Here is an 18,579-nt window from a genome sequence, read left to right as displayed (position 1 = left end):
CCCATGAAGCCTCTTCTACTCATGCGCTTGGGTTAGGCAAGAGATATCCACACAGAGTGACTCGGTTTCAGCTAGCAGTAGCATCCACCGCCTAACATTTGTTTGGTACATCCACAAAATTGCACCAGACTGATGTGGGCAAACAGCGTGACCTCCTCTGGATATACAAAGGCACTCCAAAGAGCAAGCATCAGAGTGAGTCCCCTGTCTTAGAGGGATTAGGAAAGGAAATTAGAACCTCTAAAAGAAGAAACCTAAGTACAACAGGCCCAAAACCAGACTGTCTGCTTATTTGAGCAGTTTTCAGCTAGGAGGTTACACTGTTTTGATCTTCATACAAGGCTTCTCAAAGTCACATTTAAGAAGATTTTTGTTTAGTCTCTTTCCATCACCTAGCTGGTGACACAGTACAGGGTGGGGAAGGCTGCCGCAGCAGAGCAGCGATCAGAGCAGTGTCCAGTGGCAGCACCTTTTCTTCGCAGGCACCACCAGACCCACAGAGAGGAGGCAGTGGTAGTGCGTGGACAGTGCACTTTAGTGCACTGGCTTTATTCAGAATTCCCTGTCAGCCAAGCATTAGCCCACCTTCAGAAATCTTACTCTGTCAGCTTGAAAATCACTTAGCTGCACAAAACCTGTGCATCCATTACAGCATAGAAATGTTATGGTAATTGGAAGAAGGGAAAAAAATAATCTTCCTAACATTAGTTTAATCTGTATATTTAAGAGAACTTTGTAGACAATTAGTATTACTGCTTTTCTTGTGCCATCATTTTCTTCCTGATAAAAAGTCTCTCTTCAATGTTAATAGTTGAACGTAAGTTTTAATTGGCTTTTCTTCTAGATATTGTACACATATATTTTAATTAATCTATTTACTGAGGCTCATGTGTCCTTCAAACTTCAAGCGAAGATATCACTAATGGGGCAACATGCAAGAAAAGCACTTTTTTCCAAGGCACAGTCGCTTCAAAAGGAGACACATAATATATTCTTGAATTGGTTAACTCCAACACAGCATATTCCTCTTAACGGGGATCCTAACTTCATCCTTTCTTCTCTTTTCTGTTTTAGGCTACAGCCTCGTAGTTCAGAGTTGATGAGCACAAATGTGTAGGTTGAGTTTCTAGTATGCAAGCTGCTATTAAACCACAGTTAACCAATTAAAAATTTAAGCTTACCTTTCTCATCTTCAGTAATCACTTTATCCTTTGCATACTCCACATCAAAAATGTGTTGGTAAAAGCAGAGCTGAGTGTACAGGGCCTTATCAGAATACTGTAATGTAAGAAGAGAGTAATTAAAAACCCAACGTAAAAGTGCGTCTCTTGCACCCATTTTGAAGTCCACTATCAAAAGATGATTATTTCTATTTTTTTCCTAACAGTTTGTATGCTGTTATCATTATGCTGCAAAATCTCTTTACCACATTTTTACACTTTTCCCTCACAATTTACACAAAGCATTTATGTAAATCATACTAAACTTATCCATTCTTACAGAAACATGAATCGCATTTACCCATTCTTCTAGATGCGCGTATCACAATGATACTTGAGCGACAAAATGAAAGGCATAAAAATGATGGGACAAAGGAATAACTTCAGTGCTTCTGTATATTGTACACTGCAATGATCTCAAAAAAAGAACAAGAATTAATGTATATTTTTGATGAATACAGGTGTTTGGCTGTATTCCTTCCCTTCCCACACAGACACGCACAGCTGTGGTTACACAAATGGTGAACATGCCATTCAGATAAGAACAGGTGCATATGTAACTTTACAGCTCTGTCAGCACCTTGCTCCACACATCTGTGAAGGCTACTGCATGTTAGCAATCACACATTTAGTTCAAAAATCTCCAGGTGTGTACATGTGGAATATGACATTCAGTTAAATGCTCTGAATGTCAGTGATGTCAAGCCTCCTTGCGGCTCCTCTAGTTCAGGCGTACACGCCTCTATGCATTTGTGTCCCTGTCACCATCCTGTGCCCTAGAAGGTTGGGCATGTAGACACGAGATCCATCTTGCCCACGCTACAGCTAAACCCTTTCAAGTTAATCTTCTTGAACTCTTCTTCAATAAAACCACATTCCAGCCCCTGCTGTTTAAGATACTGGAGTTCAAATATCGGCCAACGATGAACAGTTGTGCATTATGAAAACCCTAATTAAGAATGAGATAACTGTAAGCGCATCAAATGTGGAAGCAGTGTCCATTTTAACACATTTAGCATGCGTGTAGATAAGTACAAACTCTGGAAGATTTTCCTGATGAGCTATAAAACCATCAGAGAACACGGTTAGCCCAATGCAAAACTCCGACTCAGTATACCACAAGGAACGATCCTGACAATGCACTGGAAGACCAACTGGTAAACTATTTCTGCTTATTGGAATTCTGCTTTAGCAGCTTTTCACTCTTCTACCCAATCAAGCCAAGTTTTGTTACTAAATTCAGCTAATTTTATACTTCTCCTGACATGTTATAAAGTATCTATAACTATTAAGCAACTCATGTTGAGACATTTGACAAGTATTACTACCGCTTAGTTATTTTTTATGTATTTTAACGGTATACTTTTTTCCACTTCAAGTGAACCTATTTTAAAAAAAGACACACAGAAGCTTATTTTATTCCTTATTAGCTATTCTACGATATGCATCATCATTATACTATTATACACCAGTTATTTTTAGTAAATCCTGATTACTGCTTCCTGAAGAAGAAAAAAGGAGGACGACAGCGATTAAGTTATTTGTTTAGTTTTTTAGATTCAGCTGTAATTGCTGGTACACATCTCCCTGACTGCACACATGAAGCAGGTTGAATAGAACACTGAAATTACCTCCTTCATAATAGTTTGTTTTGATAATGTATTGTATGTCGAGATGATGAGAAACAGTTGCTGTCAATTTGATTAGCCATTATATTTTTATGTTAATTGCCATTATTGGGTCCATTCTGTTTAGTGTCACCATAGAAGCCATACAATGTTAGCATAAATAACAAATTGGAGTAAATTAGGAAGATATATTTTTGCCAATTCATTTTAATTGCCCCTCAGTCCTTCCGTCGGTTAACGCAGCTGTTGACCCATAATAAGCACTAGGTCAATATAGCTGCTTGTCAATTCAGAAATGCAAAGTGCTGTGTTGCTGGTAATGGATATACAACAACCTTTGCCAGCCAACTGAAGCAAACGAATGACAACTCACATGAAAGAATAAAGCATCAGCTATAGAGTTTAGTGACCTGATATTAGTAGGCAGGCTAATTGAAAGTCACTGCTTAAATGGATAAAGAAAATACAAAAATCAGTATGTAAAAATGTATACATGCACACATATACACACACACTTTTTTTTTTTTTACTGATAATGTGCTAGTATCTCCTTCCCTTTAGCTTCCTGCCACATCTTACCATCAGTAATTGCTGGAAAACAAAACAGTTGAAGACTTTCATGCAATTAACTATGACTATTATAGCATCTTATGAATCCAAGGAGAAGGCACCTTAAATTTAAAAGGACTTTAGGAATTACTTATGTCACCACTTATTACAGTTCCTTAATTTCTGATAACCTGGAGATTTAAGAAAAGGGAAAAAAGCACAATCCCTAAAACTTCAGACCCAAGTAACATTTTACTTTCAATGCTGATTTTTTAATGTAAAGAAACCTGACACCCTTAACCTTATGGTAAGAACTTGGGCTAAATTTGTATCATCAGTTACGCATTCTTTCTTCCCATGAAAGACAGAATGGTGAGTACGTGAAAATAAAACTCCATTTTGAAGTTCTTATTTATTCCATGATGCTTGATTTCTTGATTTCACTAAGAACTGACTTCAGCAGATAAATCTACTTCTTTGACAGATTCCATTAATGGAAAGAACACTTTGTTCTTTCCATGCAACCAAATTTCTTTTTTTTAAATTGCATTTAAACCAATAGTAAACATATGAAGGAACCAAAGGTATAGTTTGCATTCAGCACAGTTATCCAGTCCTTTGACAGAAAAAATAAGTTCCTAATATAAGAACAATAGATCTAGTAAAAAAAAAATCATTGCGTTTGGCCAACATAATATTAATTTAAAGAAATCTTGGTTTAATACAGTTGCAGAACTGCTTCCTGTGGCATCAGGAGGCCAGCTGCAAAAGTCCAACCTGCCTTTCCAGGAAGAATTTAAGATTACACAGATTAAATAGGAATCTGATAAGAAAATAATCTCACCCAGCTACCACACATGCCAGGGAATGCTCACTAGGGTATACAGGAGGGGAGGAGACTTCACAGACACAAGGCACTTATTTGTATTTCTGATGGTCAGCTGTGCCTCCACACGTGCCCAGGACCACCCTGGCTTGGCTGCAATGACGAGCTTAGTAGTTGCCTTGTCCCTTCAGCTGCTGCTGTTTGAACAAGACACGAGGCTGAAGGGCAGCACCATCTCCTCTGCTGTCCCAAAGACACCTAAGACCAGCTCTGGAGCAGGGCGCCTTGGGGGCTCGCTTCACCTCTCTCTGGCCCAGCAAACCCTGCCGTGATTTTTTACTGCATCACAGCGGACTTTCAAGTGGATAACGGCCCTAACACCGTCACTCCGTAACAGTGGAGTCAGGAGTAGGGGATTTTTCCAGAAGAAGCAGGCACAGGTTTCTGACCCTTCTGGCAAGAATAGAGGATTGAACTTGGTTTTCTTAATCTTGAGCACAAGGTGGAAAAATTGCCAGTGTCCACCTTTCCTCTTCTTTTTTTAGAAATGCCAAAGCTCAAGTTTCTGTAAGTAAGGGGACCTACCCTAAACACAGTGTCTGAGGAGAACTTAAGACAGACGGTCTCACCAGCTTTTCTGTTACAGAGAAAGGCTGGTGGCAGCTGCATTTAGGTGTTGAAATTAGAAGGCCCCTCCCTCAATGCTGGCTGGTTTAGATTACATCCCAAGAACTGCAGATGAGATGCCTCATTCTCCTCCATCCTCTTCACAGGCTAACACACCAACCTTTAAAAATCCATTCAGCAGCTAAGAGCAGTGGCATAGTGAGTGACCTAGGGAATCCAGGTAAGAAAGGTCTGAGGAAAGGAAAAAGGGAAAAATAAGCAGAAGGAAAAGTTGATGGAAACACACGACAGCAAGGTAGCAGAAGACTGAACTAGTTCTAGTTCTGATGTTTTACTTACCTAGATACAGTGCTATTCTACCAAACACCTTTTAAGCAACATGTAAAACCTCCGTATCTTGAAAGTGCACATTTGAACAGGGCAGAAAACTAAACACCCCTACACAGATTAATTTTCTTTGAACCATTGTGAATCCCTGTATTAACCAAAGATGTGATGGTCAATGTTTTTTCAGATTACTCATATTCCTCTATAGTAGGTTGAAGTCTTTTATTTACTTTGGCATCTCCCAAATTCCTGTAATTCTCTACAGTCCCACCACACTCATGACCCTTAAATCTTTTCGACATTCTCATTTTTTTCCTGCCCTTTTGCTGTCTTCTGCACCTGACTCTCTCCCATTTCTTCAAGCCCTCTCTATGGTGTTATTTTTATGTTCACTGTCATTTACTGTTTTCTCTTGTGTCACCTATGGTTTTATGGATGATGAAGGCAAGAAGAAACTAAAAAAAAAACCCCAAAAACCTTCCCCTTCGAGTTTGCTAACTGTATTAGACTGCTTTGCAAAGGAGATAATTTCCAGAGGCTACAGAAGTTATTTGTATTACTTCAATTAATTGTAATACAAAACAGTGGCTCCACTTCATTAATCAGCTGCTTGAGAGAGTTACTTTTGTGAAAGTCTTTGGTAATTTGATTAGAAAGAACAGTGGCTCTTACACTACTGTGATATGATTCATTATGTCCATCAAACAAATCCTTTAGAACTAGTCCTTAATACTTTAAAAACAGGGAAGAAAGAAAAGGAAATAGAAAAGAAGTCTCTTGGCAGAAAAAGTGTGTCTCAGACTCTTTCAAGGCTTAGATGTAATGGAGCAAAGCGTACAGGAAATACTTCAGTGCTTTGAGAGGCATTTCCTCCCCTCCCCCCGTTAGAAAGATGCAGTAATTAAAACCTAATTATTATCTTCATTTTAAACAAAACCTAAAGTGAATACCAATTAATAACAACATACTAATGAGCATCTGCTGTGATGAAATTGAATATGAATGTGCTGCAAATTTCGGGTAATTTATTTTTTCGGGGAAGTGCCACTGGTCTCAATCTACTGCTGGAAGACTGTATAGACTGTACACATTTTCCATCGTCTCTGTTACGTGCAGCAATTTCGATTTTCAAGAAGAGGGAATAGCTCAGCTTTGTGGATGTTCATATATCCAAATGCTAGTCACGCTACAATGATTTCAAGGCAATAAACTGAAGTGTAAGACCGTGTTTTACACACCTCACATCTTCTTTTGTAAAAGCAGAGCAGTTGTGTCGCACCAGGTTCACAGAGCCCTTATTTATTCACCATCAGATTCTGAAGGCAGACACCCCTGCTCGTCAGTGTGAATTAATGTTACACTGAATGCTCCTATGTGCACACCTCTCACCTCATGCCACTGCTGATGGCTGGTCACCCATACCAGCACCACTACTAAAGTCTGGTCCTCTTATGCACCACAAAACCTAGTTAAAACAGTCCTGCTCTGTGTAGAATAGGATGAAATAAACTGTGCACCTAAAAATGACATCTTCATATAAAACAAAAGAGGTGAAATAAAAGTACATCTAAATTGCTGCCCTTGTGCTTTAGCATACAATCAGTTTTTGAAAACTTACACCCAATTCCAGTAAAAAGGTGAGATGGTTGGTCACCATCTTTCCTGACAGCAGCCCTGGTTATAAACTAAATGGGGAGGTGTGGGGGTGTGTGTGGTTTCCTTCTTAACCTTCCAAACTGTCCACCTCCTCAATCAATATTGTTTTTCTGGTGATTATGACTCAGAATGTCCATTAAAGAAGCAAATGTGGCAGGATTGGATATGATGAAATTTTCCCTAGTACTTGTGGACTGTATGATGTAAGAAGAGGTTCTTCCATACGCACGCAGGGGTTGATGGAGCGGGGCGGGGGGAAAGGCACAGCGAAAGACTGGATATTCCTGTACACTCTGATATTATCTTTTCCTGCCCCCACCACCCCCATTAAGCAACTGAAATGACAAGAATTTTTGCTGGTTTAAGTCCTGTTTAGCAGGTAGTGAGAACATTACAGAGGAACTAACTAAAATAAAATATCTGTACTGCAATGCCAGCAAAAGAACAGAAAAGTGGGTGAGGAACTGGGTGAAGAAGATGACCACACCTGCTGACAAGGGACACTGGACTGACTGAATTAAGGGGTTAACAGAATACTCGCAGGGTGGATCCTGCCAGTACTATAGTACTAAACATTTTCATTAAGAAACTCTGGAGAAAAAGTAGCTGGCTATTAACAAGATTTAGGAGGCATGGACATGGCAAAAATGAAGGAAGGGAATTTAATAAGCAAAATATTTCAGGCCATAACGAAAAAGCTGAATGAATTATCTAAAACTGGGGAGAGTCCCAAGCTGGAACTGTTCTGTTTTGAGGATTCATAAGATGACGCCCCCAGGTATAAGGCACAGACAGAAGATGAACAGCAAATGCCAGCAGACCAGGCAGTACTTACCCATACAGCTCTGGAGGAATGGAAGGATGAAGCTGTTGGACCACTAAAGGTGGTGGGTAACCTCTACTTAGAGCTGGCAGTGTAAGCAAAGACATGAAATAAACCCTGTTCCTTTTCCTTGGAGATACACTGGTTTTTTAAACAAAAAGACTGAGCATCATGTGTGCTTAATGAACAGTTTCTTCATCTAAATGATACGTATGCTACTCTCTCCCCTATTCCTGGTCTCGTGTATGCTCTACTGCTCATTTAAGCATGAGGAAAACCAAATTCAACTTACTGATTCAACAAAAATTACTCACCTCTATTCTGGTCTAGCAGAAAGCTAACCCCCAAAATCTGTCTCCCTGTGTGGTCAACAGCTGGCACAAACCAGCAAACTGCATGGTAGCTGATGTGGATAAGCCCAACTAGCTACTGCTGGCAAGGGAGGACTTTTAGTTTTGAGTTCGAGCTCTGCCTTGCACCCAGCATTGGGGCTCATCTGAGCAGCGCAGTAAAGCGTGGCAGTGAGAACACACATCTTGTGTAAGAACCACTCTCTTTTGCGGTGAGGGAATCGGCTGCCTGACATACCCTCAGTATACACACATCATTGCGAAGTGTTCTTTGCTTTGAAATTTTCAGCATCAAGATGTTTATGACTAATATTTCACATAATTATATGAGACAAGCACATAAAACTTGTGACTGAGTCTTCAACAAGACCAGACGTTATCTGCTCTGAGGTATCTTTTTTTCTGAGAACACTGTAAGAGCAATCAATGACCAACTGTACAGAATGTACAATGACTAGCTCTACAGATGCTGTATATATGTGTGTACACATTTATAGGTATACATGCCTATGCACCGTGCATACGTATGTCTGAACATATATATATGCACACAGACATTTTAAGAAAAACACCATAGCAAACAATAAATATAAATTAGAAGTTTTAAATTAAAAATATTATTTTATATAAATATTCTTCCAGATTCTAAAACAAGTCCAGAAACAGCCTTCAAAATGAATAATGAAATTAATAAATTTCTGGTTTTCATACAAGAAGTTTATTAAACTGATAAACAGGATGACCTGAGGTGGTGAACTCCCACACTATGAAATGTTATCAAGGTGGTTCCTTTGGTCAGTTCTTCCCTGCTAAACAAAACACAACATACTAGCAAGAAAGTTCAAGCATTGAACTGTTACTGCCCATACTACTACATTTTTAGTGTTTGCTGACGGAGTGTTGGGCCATGACAACTACCTAAGACAGCAACGGGGCACGGCTCAGGAGCTGATGTGCCTGGAACACTCATACTGGCACTATGGATCTGATTGCACTTCAGCAGTCCCAAGCGCTGCCCCAACAGACTCCGAACCCACAAGCATCCCCATGTAAGGAGTACACAACAACACTATCAGCTTCAAGCTGCAGCGCAGCCCTCATGTTAGTTTAAAGCCTCTGAACCTACAAAACGTACACACTGGGCGACCAGTGGCTGATGCATACAAACACCTGCAATCATAGGTATCTGCTCAGAGGGCACTTGAGACTGGTACTGACAGTGCAACAGGAGACTAAGGTACAAGGTTTGGTTTTATCCAAATAATTGAAGACTTTACATTCCAAATCAGATGAATGAAGTATATTTTAAAAAATAATTTCATCTGCAATCTGCCTCATGGATCCAGAGAAGCTCTAGGGTATTCACGTTCTCTCCCTGAAAACAGCATCACTGTATAACAAGAATTTGCAGTCCTGAGCCTCCAGTCTGGAGCCTCAACATCCATCTTAAGCTGATGTACTTTAGGATGGGGATTGTACAAAAATTCTCAGAACTATCATCTACAGCAGAAAAGTTAAGATTTGAGGTTTTTCACATCAAACCAAACAAATGAGCATTACTGGACAGGTGATGAAAGACAGAAATCTCTCTGGAACCGGACTCACACAGCAGCACATACAAGCAAAACTACAAAATTGTATCTGCCCAAATGCGTTGAACATTACTCTGAAGGAGCATCAGCATGATCCCAAAACCAGCTGTATTTTAAGAGCCTCTGGCCAAGAATACTTAACACTTCAAATAATTTGTTGCTTGAAATAAGTATATAGATATACCTATCATATAGGGGATAAAACCTATCCTCTTCCTGGTGTACAAGACAAACCTACTAAAAAGAAAGAAAATAAAATCCATGTTTACATTTTTGAGAAAAAACCAAACAAATTCAAAGTAAGTCAACTCATTTCTGGATTTCTGGAATTACCTGACCCTTGACAATCTGGGGTAGGCAGTCATAAGCAGTTAACAGAAAAGCCCTGGTGAAACAACACTAAAACCGCTTCTGTAAAGCAAAGCTGTCATTCTGCTCTGGAGATGTAGTACCATGACCGAGCATCCCCATCTATCTAAAGTGTTACAGAACAAACTAGTACAGCTCCAGAGCTCTGTCTCATTCTAGAGACCATTCAATGAGTAGATCCATAAAAAGAGCACTCATAGCAGTTAACTATAGGTCATCAGCTTACTCAAAACAGAAAAATATAAGCACATGCATAGGAACACTCATCACTGAACAGAATTCTTTTACCTTACAAGTAATTTCATACATTTACATAAAAAATTCTAAAATGATGATGTTACTGCTAACAAACAAGAACTGAACTGTAAATATCCAGGGAAATTACCTTACAAAACACGTGTTACTACAATTGAAAGAATCGAACGATTAGGACCCTGTACAGCTGAAATCTGCACACAACACATCTACCCTTACTCATGGAGAACAGCTCCTCACGGAGAATGCAAGTCATACCCTATTTCTCAGGACCCCCATTTCTCACAGCTGGAAACCAAGTAAATCAGGTGGAGCCCAACTAAGAATATCGTACAAAACCGCTGTACTGGGAGTAAATTCTGCCTGCAGGGAAAGAATCTGCATACGGTAGCCCCCGGAGCAGAACCACAAATCAGCCATCTATCAGGTGCTGTCTTATTTCACTGCAAAGAGAGAGGAGCCGTTATTAGAGGCCTGAGGCTACTCAAGGCCTCTGCAGATGAGGCATAAGGCTGCTTTTTTACCATTTGATGCAATCTGCTGACATGTTCAAGAATGGTTGTGTATTGCCAAGGATGAGCAAAAGGTTATTCCTCGTTATCTTATCTGAGGCACATTTTAAGTCTATGTCTGCTTGTGAAAACAGAAGATGACACTTCCAATGTTCAGGTGCAGGACACTATGGATAACTATGGAAAAAGCTGATAGCACAACCTGCTCTTACAATCTAGACTGTAGTAGAGGTAACAAGTTCCAATTTGGAAGTAACATATTCCTGTTTACATAAATGATTTTAATCTAGCTCTGTATCTGCAACCTTGATTTTTATTTACTTTTTTTAGAAATAAAATCTTTTCTCATTGACTGACACACTTCACACAAACATTTGGCGCTTGTCAGCTATCCAGAAGCATGCACTATAAAAGTGCAATCTGTGTCAGCAACTTGGCTTATACATATTTATTTAAATTAGATTTGTCAAGAAATGGGTAACACTGAATTTCTTTTCTGCAAAATAATTTACTAATATTTGTGAAAGCCTTTTTTTAAGTGAATCTTGATTGCCATTCAACAAGCACAAGTACAGCGTTTTAAAAATGGTTTATTAGTAAATAAGCAACACTATAAATAGGCTAGATACACAAGCAATAAGCTTGTCTAAATATATTTTAGATGTAAAAGCATGTGTGTGAAAACAAAACAAAAGTATCATTTACAGAGAGGGAACTAAACATCCTGCTTTGTATTACCACATTCCTGTTTCTCAAGACTTCAAGACTCATTCCATCAATTCTATGTTTTAGGAAGAGAGTAAAAAGTCTGAAAAGCTAGGCTTCTGCCTTCAACTCCTAGTTTTCTCATTTTTTAATGAACTACTCTAAGAGCAAGGAATATATCTGCTGCAGAGGACATTATTTTGCCTAAAGCAAATTTGGCAGTTCAGTAAATTCTGAAGGACTTGGAGTCAATGGTCCTTCTCATTGATACTGATTTTTCTTGGAAGTTAAGACAATAAGGAAACTAGGCTGAGATATGAAAATGCTTCAGCTACTCATCATGCGCACTGAAACATGAGACTGACTGAAGGCCCCAACTCTGTCGTGCCAACGACATCAACAAGCAACTCCTGAAACTTCTCAGACTATACAAGATTACTGCTTCGGCTGGAAAGGCAAACAGACTTCAAATACATTTGATTTAACTCGCTTAACTTGCTCTGGAGCCAGGATGTACACAGGTGATTCATCTGTTAAATAAGATCTTTCTTCCTCTGTTCTGGTTAGACAAACTGTCCCCAACAGGTTACAGTAGCACCTACCTATCTGCAGCAGTGTATATGAGCAGCTTTATCAATGCAAGTCTTGATCTCATGCATCTGAAGCATCTCTAGCTCTCTCAAGACTTCAACAGAATGGTTCTCTACTAGATGCTAAAGAAAAGCCATGTTATGCAGATGACAAAGCAAAGGAGAGCATCTTTTCTGCAGATGGCACCGAAACGTTAAGATCAGTTGTTACAGAGGCACAATGACTTAAAAGGCAACTTTATCTACTACCCTAGGGTTGAAATCAATGGCAGCACTTTAGGTACCAGACACAACTCCAATAGCTTATGCTGCCATCTGCTCCTTCCACAAATAGTCAATCTTATGCAGGATTTATCCCCATATGCTCTCCTCTTTGGGCAAAATATAGGTTATTTTCAATTTCCTTCTCCATAACTCAAACGCATTTCACCAGATGATGCACGTTTAAAACTGATTGTTACTGATGTAAGCTTTGTAGACTGCTTTGAAAAAAACCCCGGAGATTCTGTCCCGCATCCTTCAACTGGCAAGTCCAACAGGAAGAAAGACAGACACCAACCCTGAGATTACCCACAAACAAAACTAATTAGTCTACCTAAGAACAGGCAAAGATTAAAAGCTTTAAGTTTTAATTTTGTCGGCCACTGACGAATGAGGTGAACAGTGTGTGTACGTTCCAGGAGAAAAAGTGTAGGTTAAACACCACCCCCCAGTGAATTTGCATTTGCTGAATAAAGTTCAGAAAAGAAAGTACACAACAGTGTATCTTATTCTGAAGATTCTCAAAAGCTTCAAAAATTGTTTGAACAAGTTGTATCTGAGCAACTGAAGCAACGAAGTAACACATGAAAAATGAAACACACCAATGAAAAAATGATCCTCCAATAACATGATGTAAATGACCTAAATCGCCTTTTGATTTTAATGGGACATCCCAAAACATGCAACTAAACTAATGAATTCAATAGTTGTGACAGAGAGAGCTTTGTAGCTCATTAATGACTAATCTATATAGTCCTTTTATTGTCATAGTTTATTGTTTCTAGTATGGATGCAAAGATTACATGTTATCTTCCACAGGTATTTCACATGTAACACAGTTCAAAAAACCCCAAAAAACGCAGAAATGCCCAACACCATGATTTACTCTACCCAGACTCTCATAATATGAGCAGTAGAACTTTCTATGTAGTTCATTAACATTAATGTTAAGAGTCCAAGCTAGTTATTATTAACAGGGTTATCTTCACACAAATGAAACCATCAGGTTATTATTAAAATTCTTCCCTTGCACTATCAGTTATCCTAACCACAGATATTTAGATGAAGACACAAGAAATAAATTCTAAACAAAACATATGAAGAATGGGTACTCCCAAGCAAGGCATCCCCACTAAATGAGCACTCTTTGTCTGCAAAATGTTTAAAAAAAACCCCCACCTTTTATTTTTAAGAATACAAAATTTCTTAAACAATCATCTTCAACGGATTAAATCTTAATGTTTCCACACTGGAGGAGATTGGTGTCAAACAGTAACTGACTCCTCTAATGGGAAACCTTCTCAAAGTGACTACTTTTACAGGTAGTTAAAAGAAATATTAGTTTACATACAAATAATAGGTTTCTCCCTGCTGGAGAAAAGCAACAGATGTTGAACCATGGTAGTAACCTATGAAATAATTAGCTATGATTGAAAGAGCTCCTGTTACAAAGTAAGCAAAATGATGACCGGAGTATTTTTCATCATGGAGAGTATACTCTGGCGAGTTATGGCTGTGACAGAGATGAGAGGAACCCTGGACATCAAGAACTCTAATGAACCTATTTAAAAATGTGAAATGGTACACACTCCAAAAGGTGATTGTTCCATTCTCTAACAGAAAATGAACTGTTGGTATTTCAGCATTAGACAAGGACAGAGAAGACGTGTTTTCCAGCTCTTTCTGAAAAATGCTGCATACCATTAGGTGAATTTCGAGGCCTTCTGGTAACTTCAGCTCCCCTTCTGTAAAGTTCAGACTTCTGCAAACAGTGTTGGGTGTTAATAAAAGATTACTAAAGCAATGATAAACTAGATACCCTAGCATCATGTATGTAAGGGGAAAAAAATAATTAAAAAAGGTGTTCTGAAGATTAGCCCTTCCCTCAGGGGCTAGAATTAAGTTCACTTTTTTTTTTCTTGCCTTGGACACACACATCTATTTGGGCAGAACTATCTGGTTGCATTGGGAGTTTTGAGTGTTCACATTCAGCAAGTGAAGAAATTGTTCATTTAACCCCTCAAACTTTACAACAAACTCTTAAAAACAATACAAACTGCATGACATTTCTTTGCTCTGGCACCAAAACACTAATACAGGTCAGTATTATTTCAAGATTAAATATGTTATTTTACCAAATACCAAAGACAAAAAGTAATTTGTGAGGTTCCAAATTGGCAAAGCTAAAGATCTTTTGCTAACAGGTTTCCAGACCAAAGCCTGTAGGAAGCTCAGCAGCAGTGTCTAAGTGACAGCAAGCCTCATCGGAAAACCATGCATCTACTTTGCCACCTTTCTGAGAAAGGTCTGGAAGTTAAGCTGGAAGAGGAATGCGGTATAGTTATTAATAGCATGAGTAGCTCCAAGTGCAAGGGATATTTTGTCTCTAGGAAAAAAGAAAAGCAGCTGGTTGTGACAGGAAGACATGGAACACCCCTGTGAAAAACCTTCCTTAACAGCAACCTGCTGGTCAGAGAAACATTTTGTCCAGTTCATGGTTTTAATAAACTCCTTTTTAAAAGAGTTTTCTCATTTTTGGCTCAGAGAAGTAGTCTAACAATTTATAACTAGTAGCTTTGAAAATTTTCTTGGCAAGTTCAACATATCTGGTATGAAATAAGATCAGATACCAATTTCTGTGTCCCCCAAGGGAAGGTAAAATGTGTCATCATGAATGTAACATTTAACTGTTCTGAACTTGAGATGCCTACATGAGACATACAATGGTATAAGACAAACCTTCTTATCATAAACTAATAATCCTAAGAGTTAAGAAACCTTACCAGAAACATCTCCCTCCTTTCTAGTGATCAGGCACAACATATGGGTACAGTGTTAACAGTGTAATGCTACACTAGCCTTCAGGCTATGCACTCACGATGTTTCAAAGGTGGGAATCTATTTAGCAGATAAATTGATAAAGGAAATAGTATGGCCTCTGAGTGTAGAAAAGCAAGGAGCTTCCTCGCAAGTCTCCCTCCTCTTCTGTACTCCAGTGACTGCAGCTATAGCACTGCCATAAGACGACAACAAATAAAAGAAAAGGGGGGTACAGAAAAGAATTTCTGTAACGGGACAGACATTTCAGATTTTTTTTTTTCATCTAGAACTAGTGGCATCTGAACCTGAATTCCAGCCAGGTGGTTACTGATCATGGTGCAAAGCTTGTAAGAACATTTGATCAAACTGGACAGGTCAGATATAACTGTGATAACGCTCTCAACAATACTAGTTTCCATTCAAAGCAGTGAACTTTACCAGACATAACACTCCTAATAGAAGGATATGATGTGTACTACAATTCTAGTCAAAAGAAAAAACTAGATTTCGTCATATATTGCCAACAATGGCATTAGAATATCACCACCATTTACCTACACACCAGTAAGAAGCAGCCCAATCACAACAACATGCATGTTAATTTTTCCTCTTCCTGAGGAAGCACATTATTTTTCAGGTACCACACAGACCCATACTGAAACTGCATAGTGATGTTTTCTCCATGAAGCTTCTTCTTGAATACACAATTTTAGGTGCCAAATCCACCTCTTGAAGGAATAGAAGAAAGAAGCTAGGTTTCAGTAACAAAAAAAAAAGCAGTGAAGTAGAACTGCCTGTCATGATATGCACTTCAGAGAAATTTAGAGCCGATCCAACAAAATAAAAGCTATTAGCAGGCATGATGATGGCTCTCTTTGGTAGTCCTCTTTCCCAACGCTCTTATTGGGTTCATGCTGTAGCAAGCACCCACTAGTGAACTCGCATTACTGCTATCACAGTACTCCAGCAGAAAGCAAGGCCTTTGAAAAACAGTGGATTAAGATTTCACTTCTTGAAATCTAACAAAATATAAGCAGTTTTGGACATTCCACCCTCCAAATGCATCTTCAACCATTGCCTCATTAAAAAAAATCCTACCACAGTGTTTAGACTACCATAGTCTTATGTAGACTATATAAAAGCTTGTAGGAAGCTAAACACAGTAAATCTTACAGGGAACAGAAATCATGAATAATTAAGACATTTAATTTGTTAAGCTAGTAAAGTTGTATTCTGGGATTTAAAATACAACAAACAAAAATGCAACCTGAAATTTAGGGCCAGAGAAAGAACTCATCCATACATACAAAGAAAATGTCAATCGTGTAATCTTAAATAACAGTAGAAAAAGAAATGACCTTATCCTTTACAGTATCATGCAGCATCCCAGTGCCCAAATTATAGGGGATAAAAAGATGAACAAGGAAGAAGACATTCCATCTGAGTAGAGAAAGAACATAGTGCTCACAGCCCCTTTTCTCATAAGGATTTTGTAACAATATTTAGAAAAAGTAATAGGTAAAATGTAGCTCTCAGAAGTTTCTGGCCTAGGAAAAGTTGGATTGGCTAATTAGCCGTCTTTATAAACTAGACAGGATGACAAGAGCACCTAATGAAATGTACTTACTGCAAAATACAATGTCAATAATCATCGTTATTGTTTTATACTCCTGTAACATTTTCCTTTAAAAATTATGATTTAAAGATTGTTATTCTTAAATCTTATATAATTTAAAAGCTCATTCCAATTCTGCACAGCAAGGCAGCTGATTTCCACAGGTATGACAATATGACAACCCAACGCACAAAGACAAGCCTGCTCATGCGGAGGCCACAGCGCACATCGAGGGAGCTAAGTGTGTGCCTGAATCGAAAGCTACCAAGGGAATTCAGAAATACTGCTGTTGGCCTTCTGCTCTCCACAAGGAAACTCTTTAGGAGGTTTCATCTTCCTAATAAAACCAAGACTCTTGCTAGTAAGGATGCATACATGTCAAGTTCAGTACAGCCAAACACAGCCAGTGGGGAAAGTTTAGTATTTCCCTCATTCTCACAGCTTTTACAAATGACACGCTTTCCTTCATTGTCTTTTCATTACAACCTTTCATCTTTTATTCACCAAATTTATATATCCCACTCAATTTTATCTTCACTCCACTGAATAAGTCTGCAATGGAAATTGTCTGTTGAAAGGATGTCATCTTTAATACATTATTCCTTCACAAAGCTTCAAGATTACATTATCTACGTTAGGTCATCGATAACTTTTTGTAAGGCGATGCACGGGACGTATTCAGTCAAGAACTGCCAATTATCTTGTTAAGGTTTACATAAGTACAGGGGAACACTACAATTATTTCTTTTCTCCAAAAAGTTGGGGGAGGTATGGATCTGAAAAATAAAAAGCGTGTAGCCAACAATGAAGAACTATGTACATTCGGCACAGCTAACCCGAGGAGCTGTCTCTAGCAGGAAATTAATTTTTATCATAGCTAGCTCACTGTTTGGAGCTTCTACGTATTTCTGCCATCAGGATGAGAAATGAGGCTGAAAAGCTGACTGGAAGACATAAATTAGGTTAGATAACAACAACCCTGTGTGGCAGCAGGAAAGCAGCCAAACCTCATACTATTTATTATCCGTGCCAACAGACTGTTTTGTTAGGTGAGGATTTCGGAGTGGTTTTCAGCACGGGGAAGTGCACGCTAGCCTTCCCATCCTGATCAGGCAGTCCTTCTCTATACTGTGGGCTAGCTGGAACCTCTGAGCTATCTTAACAAGATCACCCATGCAAAAATCTAGCCAGCGGGATTAGAGCATTGATGAACAATAAAATAAGAATTTGAGAAAATGTCAACATTTTCTTATCCATGTGGAACTACTGAAAAAGTATTTTTTTACCACAGCTGCTATCTGGGTATTCAGAAGCATTAGTCAACAAATCATCAAGATCATGAAAACAGATTAACCTAATGCCTATGTGCCTCTTCAAGCAAGAATTTTAACTACTACTGTCAACTCACCCAGCTCATGAACAACAGACTTTTTCACGTTTTACATGAGATAACCTAGGGAAGATACTTTCCTGCTCCATCAGTATCCCATCACAGTGTTATTAAAAAACTTAAAAGTAGTTTTTGAAGGGTTGTGCAAAGTCTCAAAAGGAGGGTAAGGTTTATGAGACAGAACACTAACATCTCAGTTTTGTCCAACACCAGGTGATTAAACAAGATAACCCATTCTTCAGGCCAAATCAGGCTGAAGGTTTCACGTAGTGCCATAACTGACTTTGCATAACCTGTTCACAACTCTTCCACAACGAAAAAAGACCAAAACCACTGTCTCACACATGACGAAATCTGTTATCACTACCACTCAGCTCCTAGAATATAGGTTATAGAAATGCTATTTCACAGCTTCTGCAGCTTTCCCTGCTTTTTTATGCTCTAGAAGGGAATGTCATTAACCG

At 38.7% G+C, this 18,579-nt stretch overlaps 1 protein-coding gene across 1 annotated transcript in view; it reads right to left on the bottom strand.

Annotated features, from left to right (window-relative positions):
* Nucleotides 1-1,181: 1,181 nt before the first annotated feature.
* The window catches only part of LOC104510045 (DNA polymerase alpha catalytic subunit-like), a gene marked incomplete at both ends in the record, with an annotated part of 84,586 nt that continues 67,188 nt past the window's right edge, over nucleotides 1,182-18,579 (bottom strand). Inside the window, one exon of the mRNA XM_010152177.1 lies at nucleotides 1,182-1,278. Within this exon, the coding sequence (XP_010150479.1) occupies nucleotides 1,182-1,278 (97 nt within the window). The remainder of the gene's footprint in view (nucleotides 1,279-18,579) is intronic.

The sequence above is a fragment of the Eurypyga helias genome, unplaced genomic scaffold (assembly GCF_000690775.1).
Source record: "Eurypyga helias isolate BGI_N326 unplaced genomic scaffold, ASM69077v1 scaffold3255, whole genome shotgun sequence".
Classification (NCBI taxonomy): domain Eukaryota; kingdom Metazoa; phylum Chordata; class Aves; order Eurypygiformes; family Eurypygidae; genus Eurypyga; species Eurypyga helias.
The sequence above is the reverse complement of the archived record's forward strand: the minus strand, read 5'-3'. Positions and strand labels throughout refer to the sequence as shown.